Raw genomic sequence first — 16456 nt, 5'->3', positions numbered from 1 at the left:
GGAGAATGATGTGATACAATCTATGTTTGTAAAGTCAGTTTAGTCCCCTGCAGCAGTGACTGCGATCAATCTGATTGGCACTGTGTAAGCCTGGTGTCGCCGTGTATAGCCAGATGAGTCTGTGTGATGGGCCCTGCTTTCGGCAGTGCCTCGGCTGCACTGCATCCTGATCGACTCCCAATGCCTTGTTCCCACTGCAGAGGGATTCTACTCTTGGTCCGAAAGGAGGAGAGCTTCTGTTTATATTGTGCGTCCCACTGTCACAGCTCACATCGCAGCCGGTAACTTGTGCATACCGAAAGATATTTCAACCCCTCCACCCATCCCCGCATGACCACCAATGAAACCATCAACTTTATTGGCTACAAACCAGAAGGGACAAATTGATTTAAAGTGCTTCAGCCTCCAAAGGCAAATCAATCTTCAGAGTTTCTGAGCTATCCTGTACATAATGCCCTTCAATGTGGAGGTGTGGGGCATCTTCCTTTTTCGAAATGACTGTCAAGAAATAATATCTTGCCGTACAGCCTGAGAGTACCTTAGAGTGTGGAGAGGTGTGGTGACTGTGTTGCTGGAAGCTGATTTGTGCAGGGTATGCCAAAGCACTGGAAACCTAGGGACTTTTCCAAGCTTGGGTCTGAGCCCAGTGTGCCTCTATAAATGGACGCGGATGTGGTTGTGCTGTTTGCTTTTACTTCTCCTATCCTGGAGGATCAGGAGGTTAGTTGGCCTGCTGAGTGACTAATATGAGAATTTGTAAATGCAAGCTCACTCTTTCTTTCTCTCTCTCTCTCTCGCTCTCACTTTCCAGTCACATAACACTGCTGCATCCTTGTTTAATGAACAGTCATCTTCCTGCCTTAACAAAGCCAGAAAGATGCACAGACAGCCTTCCCCCTGAAAAGGCGCAAACGAGGGAACTGAAAAAGATTCTGGCCGAGAGGAGAATGAGCTGGGGGGAGCGGTCTAAAAAGAACTCAACTCTACAGTCCAGAGAGAGGACAGGTAAGAGACAAGATTAAATACCGAAGAAAGAGAGGCTTGATTACGTGACTGGAAGTGAAATGTGTTTATGGTTGTAATGTGGTGATGTGTGGTAAGGGAACAGCCAATTCGTACACAATGAGCTGGATAGGCTGGTACTTTTCTCCTTGCAGTGTAGGACGCTGAGGGGTGACCTTACCGAGGTCTATAAAATCATGAGACATAGGTAATGTAGATAGCCTACAGGTTTTCAGGTGAGAGGGGAGTGACACAAGGGTCCAGAGGGGCAATTTGTTTCTCACAGAGGATGGTGAGTGTCTGGAATGGGCTGCCAGAGGTACTGGTGGGATCGAGTACAATTTTGTCATTTAAGAAACATTTAAACAGGTGCATGGATGGTGTAGGTACAGAGGGATATGTAGGCCAGCGGGACTAGATTAATTATGAAAACTGGGCAGCACAGACAAGTTGGGCTGAAGGGCCTGTTTCCATGCTGTAAACCTCTATGACTCTAAACTCTCTCAAGCAGCAATATAATAATGATTAAATTTGAATTGTGGATGCTGAGATATATACTAAAAATTACGCTAAAAGCTAAACATGCAAATGGCAAGACGAGCTTAGGTGTTGAAAATGGCAAAGCAAAACGAAACTTTTTTTTAAAAAAAGAAAGTGACATCCAGAAAGTGTCGGTTTTCTCAGAACTGAGAAACTCCAGAGATTTCTTCTCGAGGGCAAAGTAGGATGCGGGGGAGCGATGGGGAAGTGCTGCGAATAGAAAGTAGAGGTGACCTGGGGGTAGTTAGGTGATGTTTGTGACAGAGTGTTTGCAGACTGAAGCTGATGTTGATGTAAGGCAGATGAACAGGACATTAAGTAAAAGCAGATGGTCGGGTGGGGTGTAGATGCAAGTGTCCGGACTAACCAGCTGATCAGTGAAGGGGAATACTGCCCTGTTCTACAAAACAATATCATGGATCTTTAACGTTCTTTCCCCTACCCCGTTCCACCCCCAAGATGGCAGATTGGGTCACTTTTCTTTATATCTGATCTGAATGTCGGCACCTCTGACAGTGTACCACTCCCTTAGTACTGCACTGGGAATGCCAGCCTTCAGTTTTGAGCTCAGGTCTACGGAGTGGGACTCGAACACTGACCCTTCTGTGCCCTTACCAACCGAATCATGAGAGGAGATAACACTGTGCGGAGCTGGAGGAACACAGCAGGCCAGCAGCATCAGAGCAACAGGAAAGCTGACATTTTGGGTCTGGACCCTTCTTTAGAAAATTTTCTGCTATTTTCTGAAGAAGGGTCCAGACCCGAAACGTCAGCTTTCCTGCTGCTCTGTTGCTGCCTGGCCTGCTATGTTCCTCCAGCTCCACAGTGTGTTATCTCAGACTCCAGCATCGGCAGTTCCTACTATCTCTGAATTACGAGATGAGCCTTGCTGTGCACTTGTCTCCTGTTGCATTCAGTCTTCACTGGACATTGTTTCACAATAAGTCGTTGGTGGGGTGGAGGTCTGTAATCTCATTGAATGCAGCAGAAATTTGTTTTCACTTCATTTCCTGTGTTATCTGATTGGCACATTTAGTAACGGCCTCCACCCCACTCCAGCACCCCTGATTTGCAGGCTGTTTTCCTGTGCCCCTCTCATAAAACCTTCCACTGCCTCTCTCACTTTCTCGCCTCTTCCCTTTCCTGGACTTGCAATCCTGTTCAAGATCCGGATCCAATCCAATGCCTGAGCTCTGGGATTGTGGAATTGTGGGCCCCAAAGTGTTGCACTGCTCAGAGTTCAGGGAGTGGGGGTGTGATGGCGAGGATTTAGGGATTGGGAGGTCTGGGGAGCAGGATTGTTGGCAGGAGATGCTCCAAGAAGGAAGTTGCATTTTCCTTTACATTCTTAAACTTAATACAAAAGTTATTTCACTTAGCAGTGTAAAATTTGATCAATGTAAAATATTTCAGCTTGGCTGTTGTTGAGTTTTAATATTTGCTTCTTTTTCTGACAAGAACCTAACTATAATTTTGACACTGTTCTCTATGGAAACCGATATTTCATTTAAATTTGTAATGCTCATGAATGCAACCACAACTGTGAATGAGGACTTTAAAGCTGTAATCAGGATCTCTGCCAAACTGCCATCAAAATTCCAAGAAGGAATCCTGATAAAATTCCAAGCGCTTTCTTTTTTCCTCTTTATTCATTGACGGGATGAGGGCATCGATGGCTAGGCAGCTTTTATTGCCCACCACTAATTGCCCAGTGGGCAGTTAAGAGTTAACCACATTGCTGTGGGTCTGGAGTCACGTGAAGGCCAGACCAGGCAGTTTCCTTCCCTAAAGGACATTAGTGAACCAGATGGGTTTTTCCAACAATTGACCAAGGTCAGAAATAATAAATGTGGCCCAATGGATCCATGGTCATTAGACTCTTAATTCCAGATTTTTGTTTACTGAATTCAAAATCCACCATCTGCCGTGGCGGGATTCAAACCGAATCCCTCAGACATTATCAGGATACCTGGAAAACAATCCAGTGATAACACCACTAGGCCAATCCTTGCCCGATTTTATTCAGTGAGCATTAACTGATTCGCCACAGTCAGGGTTAAATCAGCTCATGGGTAGAAAATGGCAGAGCGTAGCCAGCATCTTCTAAAAGGGTCACCTCATCATTCCTGTGTCGCCTAAACCTTCCTGCTGCATTCACCAAAGCTGCAGGGTGTATGGTACAGAGACTGATTTTACATCTTCCACACCCATCCACTATCACGCAGTCCCATCCTCTCACTGATGTAGCAAGGGGAGACTGAAATCCAAGAGGTGCAAGACAAGGATCACACTTTCCACAGCAAACTTCAGGAAGTTGTTGACGTTTATTGTAGGATGTGACTCAGTGGTAGCACACTAGTCTTGAGTCAGAAGGTCAAGAGTTCAGACCCCAGGCTCAACTCGAGCACGTAAACCTCAGAGTAGCCTTTTTCACAGTGCAGACAGTTGTTTTCAAAATGCAGTGGACTGACCTGTTGTGAGAGCCCTATGTTTGAGGTATTATGCACTTGCACCATTTCAAAAGATATGCATATTGAATTGGTTTGAGAGAGGCAGTAATAAAAATGATCCCAAGCCTGAGGGAAGAATGAATTACGAGGAGAGAGAAACTTGCAGCCTAGAGAGAGGATAGATAAAGTCTAAACTCATTGTAAACATATAATTTTGCTTTAGGATGTATTGGACCAGAAGCAAACAAAATTTATAACATTATATAGTCATACAACATGGAAACAGACCCTTCGGTCCAACCAGTCCATGCCAACCATAATCCCAAACTAAACTAGACCTGCCTTCCTGCACTTGGGCCATATCCCTCCAAACCTTTCCCTTTGTGAACTTATCCAAATGTCTCTTAAATGTTGTAACTGTACCTGCATCCACCACTTTCTCTGGAAGTTCATTCCACGCGCCAATCACTCTGTGCAAAAAAAAAAAAAAAGTTGCCCCTTTGTGTCCTTTTTATATGTTCTCCTTTCAGCTTGAAAACATGCCCCCTAGTTTTGAACTCCCCCCATCCTTGGGAAAAGACTCTTATTATTCACGTTACCAATGCCCCTCCATGATTTTATAAATCTGAATAAGGTCACCCCTCAACCTCCTACACTCCAGTGAACAAAGCCCCAGTCTATTTTTATATCATAAACCCTCCATTCCTGGCAACATCCTGGTAAATCTTTTGTGGACCCTGACCAGTTTAATAATAATCAGAAAAATGCCTTTACCAGAGGGGTGATATGTATTTGCAATGGTCAACTCAGCTGAGGACTTCAAAATATAATTGAACGTATCTACTGTCTCGGGACAGAGGAGCAGGAAAGCTGATGTTTTGGGTCTGGACCCTTCTTCAGAAGACCTGAAATGTCAGCTTTCCTGCTCCTCTGATGCTGCCTGGCCTGCTGTGTTCATCCAGCTCTACACCTTGTTATCTAACACTTAAAATAAATGTGACTTTTGTAACAGCCGTGTTACAGCATTGGGTGTGAGGTTGTTGGTGGGTAACAATGAGGTTTAATCCCGAAATCACCCGGAAAAGTCACTTCAGTAAAAGCAAAATAGTGCAGATACTGGAAATCTGAAGCAAACACCGAGAACGTTGGAGAAACTCAGCAGGTCTGGCAGCATCTGTGGAGAGAGAAATAAAGTTAATGTTTCAAGTCCGATAAGATTCTTCTTCAGAATGCAAGTTAAACCGGACACAAAATGTTAGCTCTGTTTCTCTCTTCACAGATGGTACCAGACCTGCTGAGTTTCTCCAGCAATGTGTGTGAAAATGACTATTTCCATTTCCGAGCCATTTCCTTGGGTCTAGGCCCGAAACGTCAGCCTCTCTGCTCCTATGATGCTGCTTGGCCTGCTGTGTTCATCCAGCCCTGCACCTTTGTTGTTCTTGTGTAACGCTTTTCAAATCCATTGATCATACCTCGCCAAAATAGCTACCAGAGGGTTACAAGAGGAACTTAGATTTTCCCTCAGTGACCAGATTCCTTTTCAGATGTTGAAAGTCACATGAATGCACAGCAAGATCCCAAAAAGAAGAAACACCAATGGAAGGAATAGCCAGATTGGAGGCTCAGATGTAACTCCACTCTACATGACCTGTGCCAAGACACGTAGACCCAGCTCCATTGGATCAGAGGATCCAAGATGCAGAAAGCAGGTGAATGATGGAGTTATGTCCATGACTGATTGAAGAGAGACTGAGACTCGTTTGGGTTCAGGGGTGGAGAAAGGACCGGGAAGATGCTGTTGAGGTAGCCATCAGGAAAACGGAAGATACTGTACTATAAGAGAAGGGACAGGATGGTCAAACAACTATTTGCCCTCAGTTGTCTGACAGTGTTTTGGTTTTGAAGGATAGTCTCTGTCCCATTATATCGCTCAGCCTCAGGATCACAAGCATGGCTCCCCTCATCTCTGTTCCTAAAAGGGTGGTCCCTAATTTTAAGACGCTGTTGCCTAGTTCTGGACTCTCCCACAATGAGAAAACATCCTTTTCACGTTCACCTTGTCGAGACAGTTCAGGGTTTTGCACATTTCAATCATATCACTTCTCGCTCTTTTTAAACTCCAGTGGAATCAAGCCCAGCCTTTCCTCATCAGACAACCCACTCATTCCAGGCATCGATCTAATAAACCTCCTTTCAATCACTTCCAATGCATTTCCATCCCTCCTTTTAATGAGAAGACTGCACACAGTATATAAGATGTGGTCTTACAAAGTCGTTTATAACTGGAGCATGACAGCCTTACTACTTTGCTCAATTCCTCTCGTAATACAGGATAGCATCCCAGTAACCACGTTAAATACTTGCTGTACCCATGTACTAACTTTTTGTGAGTCATGCACTGGGGAGCACCCAGATTCCTCTGCACCTTGGAATTCTGCAGAAGTTCTCCTTTTAAATAATAGGTCTTTCTTTCCCCCCTGCTAAAGTGAACATTGTGTGGATCTGATGAACTAAACTAGTTGTGTTGGAAATGTGCTAGGGATGATGTGAAGTGGACTTGTCACGAGGACCCATATTCTGCTGAAATGTTAAAAATCAGAGATGTGTGAAGCCAGTGTTTACACCTGATTCTGTTTGTCGTTTAACCGTTGAATCGGGTCAAAATTGCCACTCAAGATTATTGTCAGGGTGTTGCATTCTTTAAAACACTGCATTGGTAGTGATTGTAATGAGGTCAACCAATGGAGCTCTCTGATTGGAGCTTTAATCTGGTCCAAACAGCCCTGGCTGATATAAAAGGGTGAATGTCAGGGATTCTGACACTCTGGTGCCTGACTTTGTGTGAAGTAGTACTATAGTCAAAGACAGTTCATGTGTAAATAAAGGGGGAACTTGGTGACAGATACCGGCCTCTGTAGTGTTATTTCAGCATTCTGTAACTGCGTGTCTGGTGAGAAGAGCCTTCAGTGATAGCTCTGCAGTTTCAGGCTCATTCCTTTGTTTATTTGTTTGCGCGGTAGTAAAATATTTCTGATTTTTAACGAGACCTGGGTCTCTCACCCCCTGCAGGTATTGTGATCACAAAGCAGCCAGAGTCTGCCTCTGTCCCAGCTGGGTGTCCTGTAACTCTCCAGTGTGTTGCTGTTGGACCTAGCCCTCTGCAGTACCAGTGGTTTAAAGGCCAAGAGGAGGTAAGTAACATTATCGGGCTATGAGAATCTTCATAGACTGCAGTTCGTTGACGTTTGTTAACAATCTCACCTTGACTGAATGAAATGACTCCTTTTACTGGAATCATCACTTTGCCTGAAATTTAAAACTACTTGTATACTCCACCCATCCCTAAATCTATTTAATGATGACCATGAATCCATTGTCAGGAAAAACCCACCTAGTTCACTAATGTCCTTTAGGAAGGGAAATCTGCTGGCCTTACCTGGTCTCCAGACCCACAGCAATTGTGGTTAATTCTTAAATGCCCTCTAGGCAATTAGGATGAGAATAAACGTTGGCCTAGTCAGCAATGCCCTCGTCCTGTGAATGAATTAAAAAAAAATCTTCATCTCTGGGGTGACAAGAGGTCCCAGACAATGTAGACTTAACCCAATCTGCAGGCAACTCTTAGCCTGATGCCCAGCACATGACCCCTCAGAGACTGGCCCCCACTGAGGAAGGAAATGACACTTTGGTCTGAGTGCCAATTGGGAAGCATTTACAATGAAAATCGACCTACCATGCAAGGGTTTAACTGGCCTTAGGTTCAGTTTGAACAAAGAGGAGCATACAGGGGGTGGAGTGGGGATCTGAAGGATGCTGTGGTGAGGACTATTGTCCCAATGTTGGCTTTTATCCAATGGCGGTTCACCCTACTTAGCCCCCTGAAATTTGGGCCAAGTGGTCTGAAGTTGTCAGAGTGGAGTTTTCAGGAACGTATTCAAAATAGAGGGTGCAGTATAGAGCCAAAGTGACTTGGGGAATGATTTCCAGAGTTTGGGACCTCACTAGGTCTGGCCGCCGACAGCAGGGTGAAAGGTTTCTGGAGCAGAAGCAGTCGGTATTGGAGGGACGAAACCAGAAATTTCCGGTGAAGCTCAACATCTGGCAGCATCTGTGGAGCGAGAAAGCAGAGTTAACGTTTCAAGTCCAGTGCCCCTTCTTCAGAATTGGAGGAACGTGAAGTTGTAAAAATAGCCAGTTCACCAGGAGGGTTGTGGTGCTGGAGGAGGTCACGGATATTTAGCACAAGAAGTAAAAAGGCAAACTTTTTTGTTTTCTTGTGCAATATGACAAATCCATAGAATCCCTGCGGTGTGGAAAGAGACCATTGGGTCTGCACTGACCCTCTGAAAACATCCCACGCAGACCCAGATCTAGATGGTCATGGATAGTCTCGGGGGGGAGGCAGGGTTTATTCCCCATTTCCCTTAATTCCCTGAATAAAAGAGGTCTCTCTGTCCCAACCTTAAATGTATTCAACAATGGCACGTGCCCACGATCCTCTGGGGGAGAGAGGATTTACCACCCTCTTGAGGGAAGAAATCTCCCCTCTCTGGTCTGAGGTAATCAGACAGACCTTCTCCTCAGGAAGCTTTTGAGATTGTCCTGCAGGTGGATACAGCCTTCCAATGTCGAGCTCCTTGTGAATGGCTCACTGTTCAAGGAACCAGAAGGATGGAATTAAGGTACCAGTCAGCCATGTTCTAATTGGGTGGACAGAATGACCTCCTATTCCCGTGTTGCTATGGACATGTTCGACCTGCAGCTCAAGGTCAACCCACAGGACCAAAGGTTGCTCAGATTGAACTGAAAAGTTCATTGTCACATTTTTGCCAATTAACTGCTCTGGGGCTTTTGTGACCTGAAGTTCCCAGTGATTTAATTCTACTATACATGTTGAAGTAAACCCCGCTACTGTATTTCAGTTCCTGATACACAATGTTAACGTTGTCTGAGTGTCCATTGAGTAATTGGGCACGGTGTGTTTGTTTGTTTTGCAGTTCACTTTTGACCTTCAGGCTTAAAGTCTGGTTCCTGTTCTCCTCCTGCATTGCCTGTCACCTCTGCAGAAATAACATGCACACTTGGCTATCTCCAAATTTGACATCAAAGTCTGAGTTTAATTGAAGGATGCATTGAGAGGTTTGTGCAGGAGGAAGGGGTTGGGATGAAAGTGAACATACTGTCGGTGGCTGGTAAATGAAGTTTCTGCCTCTGAATGTTTCGCTGATTTGATGAGGATACCATTCCATTTCAATAGGGAGGTGTTGGCCTAATGGTATTATCGCTAGACCATTGATCCAGGGACCCAGGTTTGAATCCTGCAGATAGTGGAATTTGAATCCAATAAAATTCTGGAATTACGAGTTGAATGATGATCTTGAAACCACTATCGATTGTTGGAAAAAACCCACCCGGTTCCTTTAGCGGAAGGAAATCTGCCATCCTTACCTGGTCTGGCTTACATGTGACTCCAGACCATTGGCAATGTGGTTGACTATTAATCTGGAAACAGGAATCTAATACTGACCTGGCTGGCAGTATTTGTGAATAAATTTTTAAAAATTGCAGGCACCCAACCCTGTGGAACCTAATTTTCGATGTGTGCCCCTGGGAACTTAAAAGCCAAGAGGATGTATCCGAGATCCCATGCCTTATTTAATGCTTAAACCATGTGAAATCTTGAAGACAGTAACCACAGAGGTCATGTGAGAGACTCCAGCTCAATTTGTATGCCGACGTTGGAATCTATAAAAGGCCTGGGTTCCAGTGAGGTGCATTAGAGCAAACGGGTGGATTTAAAGGATGTATAATCCAGTAGTTTAAGAGGATGGAGTGCCTTATTTACCCAAACACCTGGATGAAGGAGTCAGTGAGCAATGTGCTCAGGTAGAGGGGCAGATCTCAGGGGTTTGTTAGAAATGAAGTGAGGAACTTGTGTGAAGTGTTGATTTCATTGCCCTGCTTTCAAGTCAAACTTTCCACTAGTTATCAAAACAAGAATCATTTTAGATGCTTAGATCACAACTGTTTTCACCAGGTGAGAGGCTCCAGGGTGTTCTTTTAATAATCTTGGTCAGCTGGTTACTTGACAGATGGACACTGATGTGTACCCTAACCAAACCACTAAAACATTCAACGGGAGAATACCATTTGCCAGACCATGAGTGTATAGTCTCTTTCAGAAGCGCCCCCCCCTTACAAACGTCTCAATGTGTTCTTCAACCATTGTAGAGATATTCAAGTGTGTGTAAGAATTCTGCAGAGGTTTGAAGGAACGAAGGTGCCAGAATATTAAGTTTGAAGGTCAAAAGTTCACAGTTCGCCTGAACTGGGTCACTAAGGGCCTTGCTACCAAAATGAGCCTAATACATAGGGTGTTCACTTAGTGGGTTACCTGGAGCTGAGAGGACAGCACTCCTGCACCTCAGTGAGAATGTCCATCGCTTTCAATGAGTCAATCTGGTCGATTGTTCACCCAGGCTTCCTCAAAGACAGAAACAAAAGTGGAAATTGCTGGAAAAGTTCAGCTGGTCTGGCAGCATCTGGAGAAAAATCAGGTTTCAGGTCGAGTGACCCTTCCTTAAAGACAGGGCCTGCTCCACTCTACTGTTGGGTGAGTGAATCCCACATTCTAAAGGGTTTGTTATCTCCCCTCGAAGACAGGAATCCTTGTGGCTGACCATAGGATGGTTGGTCACAGCGATTTGGAGCCTTTGACATGCAAGTCACAAAGACCACTAGCTCCGTGTCCTAATGAAGAAGTCAGTATAAAACAAGAAGCATCTTGCCTCTCGCAAAGTTCTGTCTTGCCCCTTAGCAACACAACCTTGGAACTTTTGACTGTCCAGCCTAAATTCTGGTATTAACCAGTTAGAAAATAATAAATCGAGTTAAAGCCAGTGTGAAACAAAGCGGATCTGAAAATGTAGGTTTCTGTTTCACTGATTAACCATCTTTGACATACTTGTGAGTCGCTGTATATCGTGAGTCATTTTGTCAGCCACAAATCTGTCTCCCTAAGAACGATGTGAGCACACACAGGCGACTGGAGAGGAAGCTCAGGCTGAAGTCCTTCAAGCTCACTCAATTACTAAACTTATTTTGCTTTGAAAGTTGGTTACTGTTCCTTCAACAGTTCAGGGGTCATGAAATAGCTGTTCCGCTGCTCCTAAAATAGTTTAATGAATGCTTGTGTGCCTGTGCCTGTGCACTTAACTCACTGTTTAGCCAATGGAGTCTATTTTTAAAACGTATAAAGGAAGGCAGTTTCCTCGTGGTGTGCATCACAACTTCCTTCACCAGTATATGATGGGATGCTACTGCTTCAGCCCATACTGTCAACTACTCAGAACCCTGATTGTCAGATCCCGATGAGGTATCCCATACTCCGTCTCAAACCCTGGCTCTCCCTGGCAACAGAGACAATGGGCTTTCTCTTAAAGCTAAAAAATATTAAACCAGAGCACTCCGGCAGACTTTGAGGCTGTGAGCACTGTTGGGTGGGAAGCACTGTTGCCTCTCTCAGATAGTGAAGAGTTTTTGCCCTTGCCACATGGGCACAGGGTTTGTGGGGGTGTCAGTGAGTCCCGTGCAGTGCTGAGGTGGTGCTGCACTGTTTAAAGCGCCGTCTTTCAAATGTGGAACTAAAGTGAGACCCTGCTACTCCGTTCCAGTGAATGTGGAAGCCCGAGTGGCATTGTTAGTGGATTGACTATTCTAAATTGGTGTCCATGGATGTGCAGGCTCAGTAGACTAGCTATGGGAAATGCGGAGTTACTGGGATAGGGTAGGGTTGGGGGGGTTGGTGGATGTAGCTTGGTGGTCTGGGATGCTTTTTAGAGTCAGTGTGGACTTGATGGGCTGGATGGCCTGCTTCCACACTGAAGGGATTCCATGATTGTTGGAGTTGGCGGGTCCTGGCCAATATGCCATCACCAGCAATATGTCTCAAAGTCACTTATCCCCTTAGTGCCTGTGGTATCTTGCTGTGGTGTGATGATATGTCAGTCCTACATTGCATAGTGTCAATGATACTGAGCTACTAATCCAGAGCTCTGCGCTAGTGTTGTGGGGGCATGGGTTCAGATCCCATTGTGACAGATGGTGAAATTTGAATTCAAGAAAAGACTTGAAACTAACAAAAAAGCCTTATTCTAGTATTGACTGCTGTCGTAAAACCCAGTGTTCCCTCTAATTTTCTTCCTGGCTGCATGTGCCTCCGAGGACCGTGCACATAGCAACTCCGGAAGCGGAAGTCCATGTGATTGGTGGGCCAATTATTACAGTGTATGGAAACTCAGTGTCTGTACGTAAATGGAGCTGATGTTTTTACCAATGCTCCCTCTGTCTAGTTCATCAACGTCCCATGGGAAGGAAATCTGCCATCTCTCTGATCGGGCCTATATGTTTATATATTTAATTCATTCATGGGATGTGGGCATTGCTGGCAAGGCCAACATTTATTGCCCATCCCTAGGTGCCCTTGAGAAGGTGGTGTTGAGCTGTAGTCCATGTGCTGTGGGTTGACCCACAATGCCCTTATGGAGGGAATTCCAAGATTTTGACCCAGCGACACTGAAGGAATGGCCTCAGGTGAGGGGCGAGGTTGAGATGGTTGGGTCTTTGGTGACCTCAGCTGTTAGGGGAATTGAACCTATGCTACTGTGTGTGAAAAAGATTTCTCTCTTGCCACTCTTTTGCCAAATCACTTTAAATCTGTGCTCTTCGTTCCTGTTCCATTTTACAAGCCAGGAACAGTTTCACCCTACATACTCTATCCAGCCCGCTCATGATTTTGAAAACCTTAATTAGATCTCCTCTCAGCTGCTTTCTCTTCAAGGGGAAAAGACCCAGCTTCTCCAAACTGCCCATATTGCTGAAGTTCCTCATCCCTGGGACCATTCTTGTAAACCTCTTCTGCACTCTCTCCAATGTGTTCACATCCTTTCCATCACAAAGTGCAGAGGACTGTGGGCAGTATTGCAGCTGAGATCTAACAAGTGTCTTCTCCCCTCCCCTTCCGCACCGTTTCCCTCGCATGTCTGTCCAATTTCCTTGTGAAGCCATTCGCTGTCCCTGCTGCTGCCACCCACATGGGCACCGAGTAAAGAAAATTTTCTTCTACTTCTTGCCAAAGTCTTCAGTCTCTGTTCCCCCACCACCACCAACTCTTTTCTCCCCCCCCCCGCCCCTTGTCCCATTGGATGCTTCAGTTTCTCCGCCTTTTCTAAACCTTTGTGCATCCACCAGGTTTGCCCTCCGCTGCCTGGTCAGCCCCACCTTATATGGCCTCACGAGTTAGGATTAGACCATTCAGCCTCCCTCACCTTTCAATAGTCTCGGCCATGATCTTATATTCTCCACCAAACATATCAGCTGGATCACTGAGGGGGTGAATTGGCATCACTTTTAAAGCAGTGACTTTATTTCGAAGACGCGGCGTTATTCCTGAGCTGGAGAATTTCTTTGACTGTCAACCCCATTTCCTTCCATCAATTTTCCAATGACAGCATGGTTGCTCATAGCCTTGGCTAATTCTTTACCTCCGTGTGTGAGGTGAGGGAGGTTAGAAATCCCAGTTTGTGGATCTGGATATTTTATATGGAAAAAAAACAGTTTCATTTTTGGAGCACCTTTGACATCATTGGGACACCCCCATGTGCTTCACAATCTGTGAACCATATTTGAGGTACAGTCACTGTTTTATAATGACCCATTGCCACAAAACAAAACTGGCAACAATTACGAGAAACTTCTCAATGTTCTTTTCCTTCATGGGATAGCGGTGTCTTTGACAAATGGCTCATTTATTGCTCATCGCTAATCGTCCTTCAGAAGTGGTGGTGAGCTGTCTCCTTGAACCACTGCAGTCCGTGGAGTGTAGGTAGACCCACGATGCTCCTGAGGAGGGCGTTCTGGGATTTTGACCCAGTTGGCTGGGGCTGAAAAGAATATTCCCAAAGTTATCAAGTTCATGAGGCATCTAGTAATGTCAGAATAAGGGGGGTCGCCCATTTAGGACGGATGAGGATGAATTTCTTTTCCTGGAAAGTAGTGAATCTGTGGAATCCTTAAATGCAAAGGGCTGTTCTGAGGCTGGCTCGTTAAGTCTATTCAAGGCTGAGAGGGACAGATTTTGGATCAGTAAGAGAATGAAGGGTTATGGGGAAAAGTCAGGAAGGTGGAGATGATTATCAGATCAGCCATGATCTCATTGAACGATGGAGCAGACTCAATGGGCCAAATGGCCTACTTCTGCTGCTACATCCTATGGTCTTATGGCTTTGTGCAGCAGTGCCTGTGGAGTAGGATCCATGACGTGACAAAGAGTAAGCGAGGCTTTGGGACGCACTATTGGAGAAGAGACCACTTCAATATGCAGTAATAAATCAGTAGCTATGTGGTAGGACAATCCAGTAAGCTGGTAACACAGAACTTCAATAAGTGAAAGATCCCCACAATGTCCAGTTCACTTGGGTGTAATTGAGGTATATTAAATCATAGAATACCTTCAGTGTAGAAAGAGGCCATTCAGCCCATCAAGTCTGCACTAACCCGCTTTACCTAGCCTGCACATCCTTGGACACTACGAGGCAATTTAACACAGCCAATCTACCTAACATGCACATTTTTGTGGGAGGAAACTGGAGCACCCAGAGGAAACCCACACAGACACAGGGAGAATGTGCAAACTCCACACACAGTTGCCCGAGGGTGGAATCGAACCTGGGTCTCTGGTGCTGTGAGGCAGCAGTGCTAACCACTGAGCCACCGTGCCACCCACAGTGTCTGATCAGAGAGCAGTAGAGATAAAGGCAGGTTCGTGACTTCTCGCTCAGGTATTGAGAGAGGCTTGATTGAATAAAAGCACTTGTATTTCTGTCCCAGCTGTTATGACCTTTGGATGGCCCATAGCACTTTAGAACCAAAGTATTGTTAAAGTGCCAAAACCATTGTAACTATGGAAATATGTACACGGCAAGCTCCCATAAATTACAATATGCTGATAACCAGATCTGTTCCAGTGATATTGTTTGAGGAATAAATTGTGGCAGGAGCAGCAAGGGAGATCTCCTCTCCGCTTCTCCATTAGAGGGAATGGGATTTTTGTACTCAGCTGATTTGATGTGATTTATTATTGTCATTTACTGAGATACAGTGAAAAGTATTGTTTTGCATGCTATCCAGACAAATCGCACTTACATAAGCACATCAGAGTAATAGAACAGAACGCAGAATATAGTGTCACAGCTACAGGAAAGGTGCAGAGGAATATCAACTCTAATATATGAGAAATCTGTTCATAAGTCTAACAGGGAAGAAGCTGTTCTTGAATCTGTTGGTACGTGTTTTCAAATTCTGTATCTTCTGTGCGATGGAAGAGGGTATAAGTGGGGTGGGAGGCGTCCTTGATTATGTTGGCTGCTTTCCTGAGGCAGTGGGAACTGTAGACAGAGTCAGTGGAAGGGAGACTGGTTTGCATGATGACCTGGGCTACACTCTCAACTCTCTGTAACTTCTTGTGGGCTTGGGCAGAGCAGTTGCTGAATGATGCTGTGATGCATCCGGATCGAATGCTTTCTGTGGGGCGTCTGTAAAAGTTGGTAAGAGGCGTTGGTGTGCTTTCTTGACTGTAGACAGAGAGAGCTTAATGTACCACTTGAAAGACTGTACTGCTGACTCTGCAGCACTCCTTTAGTACTGCGCTGGAGTGTCAGCCCAGACTTGGCACTCCAGCCTGTGGAGTGGGGCTTGAACCCACCACCTTCAGGCTCAGTTTTGACCCATGCTGCCAACGAGCCAGTGCACCTGGAAGTATTGAGTTGATATAAAGACAGCAACTTGGAGATAAAGCTGTGCAATGCTACATGTGGTCAGTGTACAGAACAGTAATAGTGCTGGAGACCTGTTTGAGTACCTGGTGACCTTACTGAATGATTGATTGTGGTTGCAAGCAGGGATTCCTGCATTGTTACCTGAAAACCTAAGCACACAAGCGGTCTTTAATGTGGTAACATTTTACAGAGGTGTTGGCTGATTGGCTGATTGACTGGAAATAAGGGAAATAAAATATTCAAATTACCCCTCTTCAATTCCCCGTAATTTGTTACTTTCGTTCCCAGGGCGTTCCTCCACTCGCCATATCTGTGCAAATACTACTCCAGTTAAAAATGCCACTCAGTGTAAAGACGCCACACAGAATGAATCCTGTTTTTTGTTGTTTGCAGCTTATGTTTCCTGCCTCGTGAAACATGATCAGCTTAATTTGCCTCTAAGCAAAATACCAAGAATGCTGGAAATCTGAACCAAATTCAGTTTCCTGGAGAAACTCGGCACGTCTGGCAGCATCTGTGGAGAGAGAAACAGAGTTAATCCAGTGAATCTTGTTCAGAACTCTGGAAAGAGTCATACCGGACTCAAAACATCAGCATCTGTGGAGAAAGAGTTAATGTTTTGAGTCCGGT

The 16456-nt window shown here is 45.1% G+C and overlaps 1 protein-coding gene across 1 annotated transcript in view; it reads left to right on the top strand.

The window, feature by feature from the left end:
• The first annotated feature begins 534 nt into the window (after positions 1–534).
• The window catches only part of malt3 (MALT paracaspase 3), a 93350-nt gene continuing 77428 nt past the window's right edge, over positions 535–16456 (top strand). The window contains exons 1-3 of the mRNA XM_048617026.1: positions 535–592; positions 812–1005; positions 7062–7183. Of these exons, the coding sequence (XP_048472983.1) occupies positions 840–1005; positions 7062–7183 (288 nt within the window). The 5' untranslated portion in view covers positions 535–592; positions 812–839. The remainder of the gene's footprint in view (positions 593–811; positions 1006–7061; positions 7184–16456) is intronic.

The sequence above is a fragment of the Rhincodon typus genome, chromosome 36 (genome assembly GCF_021869965.1).
Source record: "Rhincodon typus isolate 14 chromosome 36, sRhiTyp1.1, whole genome shotgun sequence".
NCBI classification, from domain to species: Eukaryota; Metazoa; Chordata; class Chondrichthyes; order Orectolobiformes; family Rhincodontidae; genus Rhincodon; species Rhincodon typus.
The sequence above is the reverse complement of the archived record's forward strand: the minus strand, read 5'-3'. Positions and strand labels throughout refer to the sequence as shown.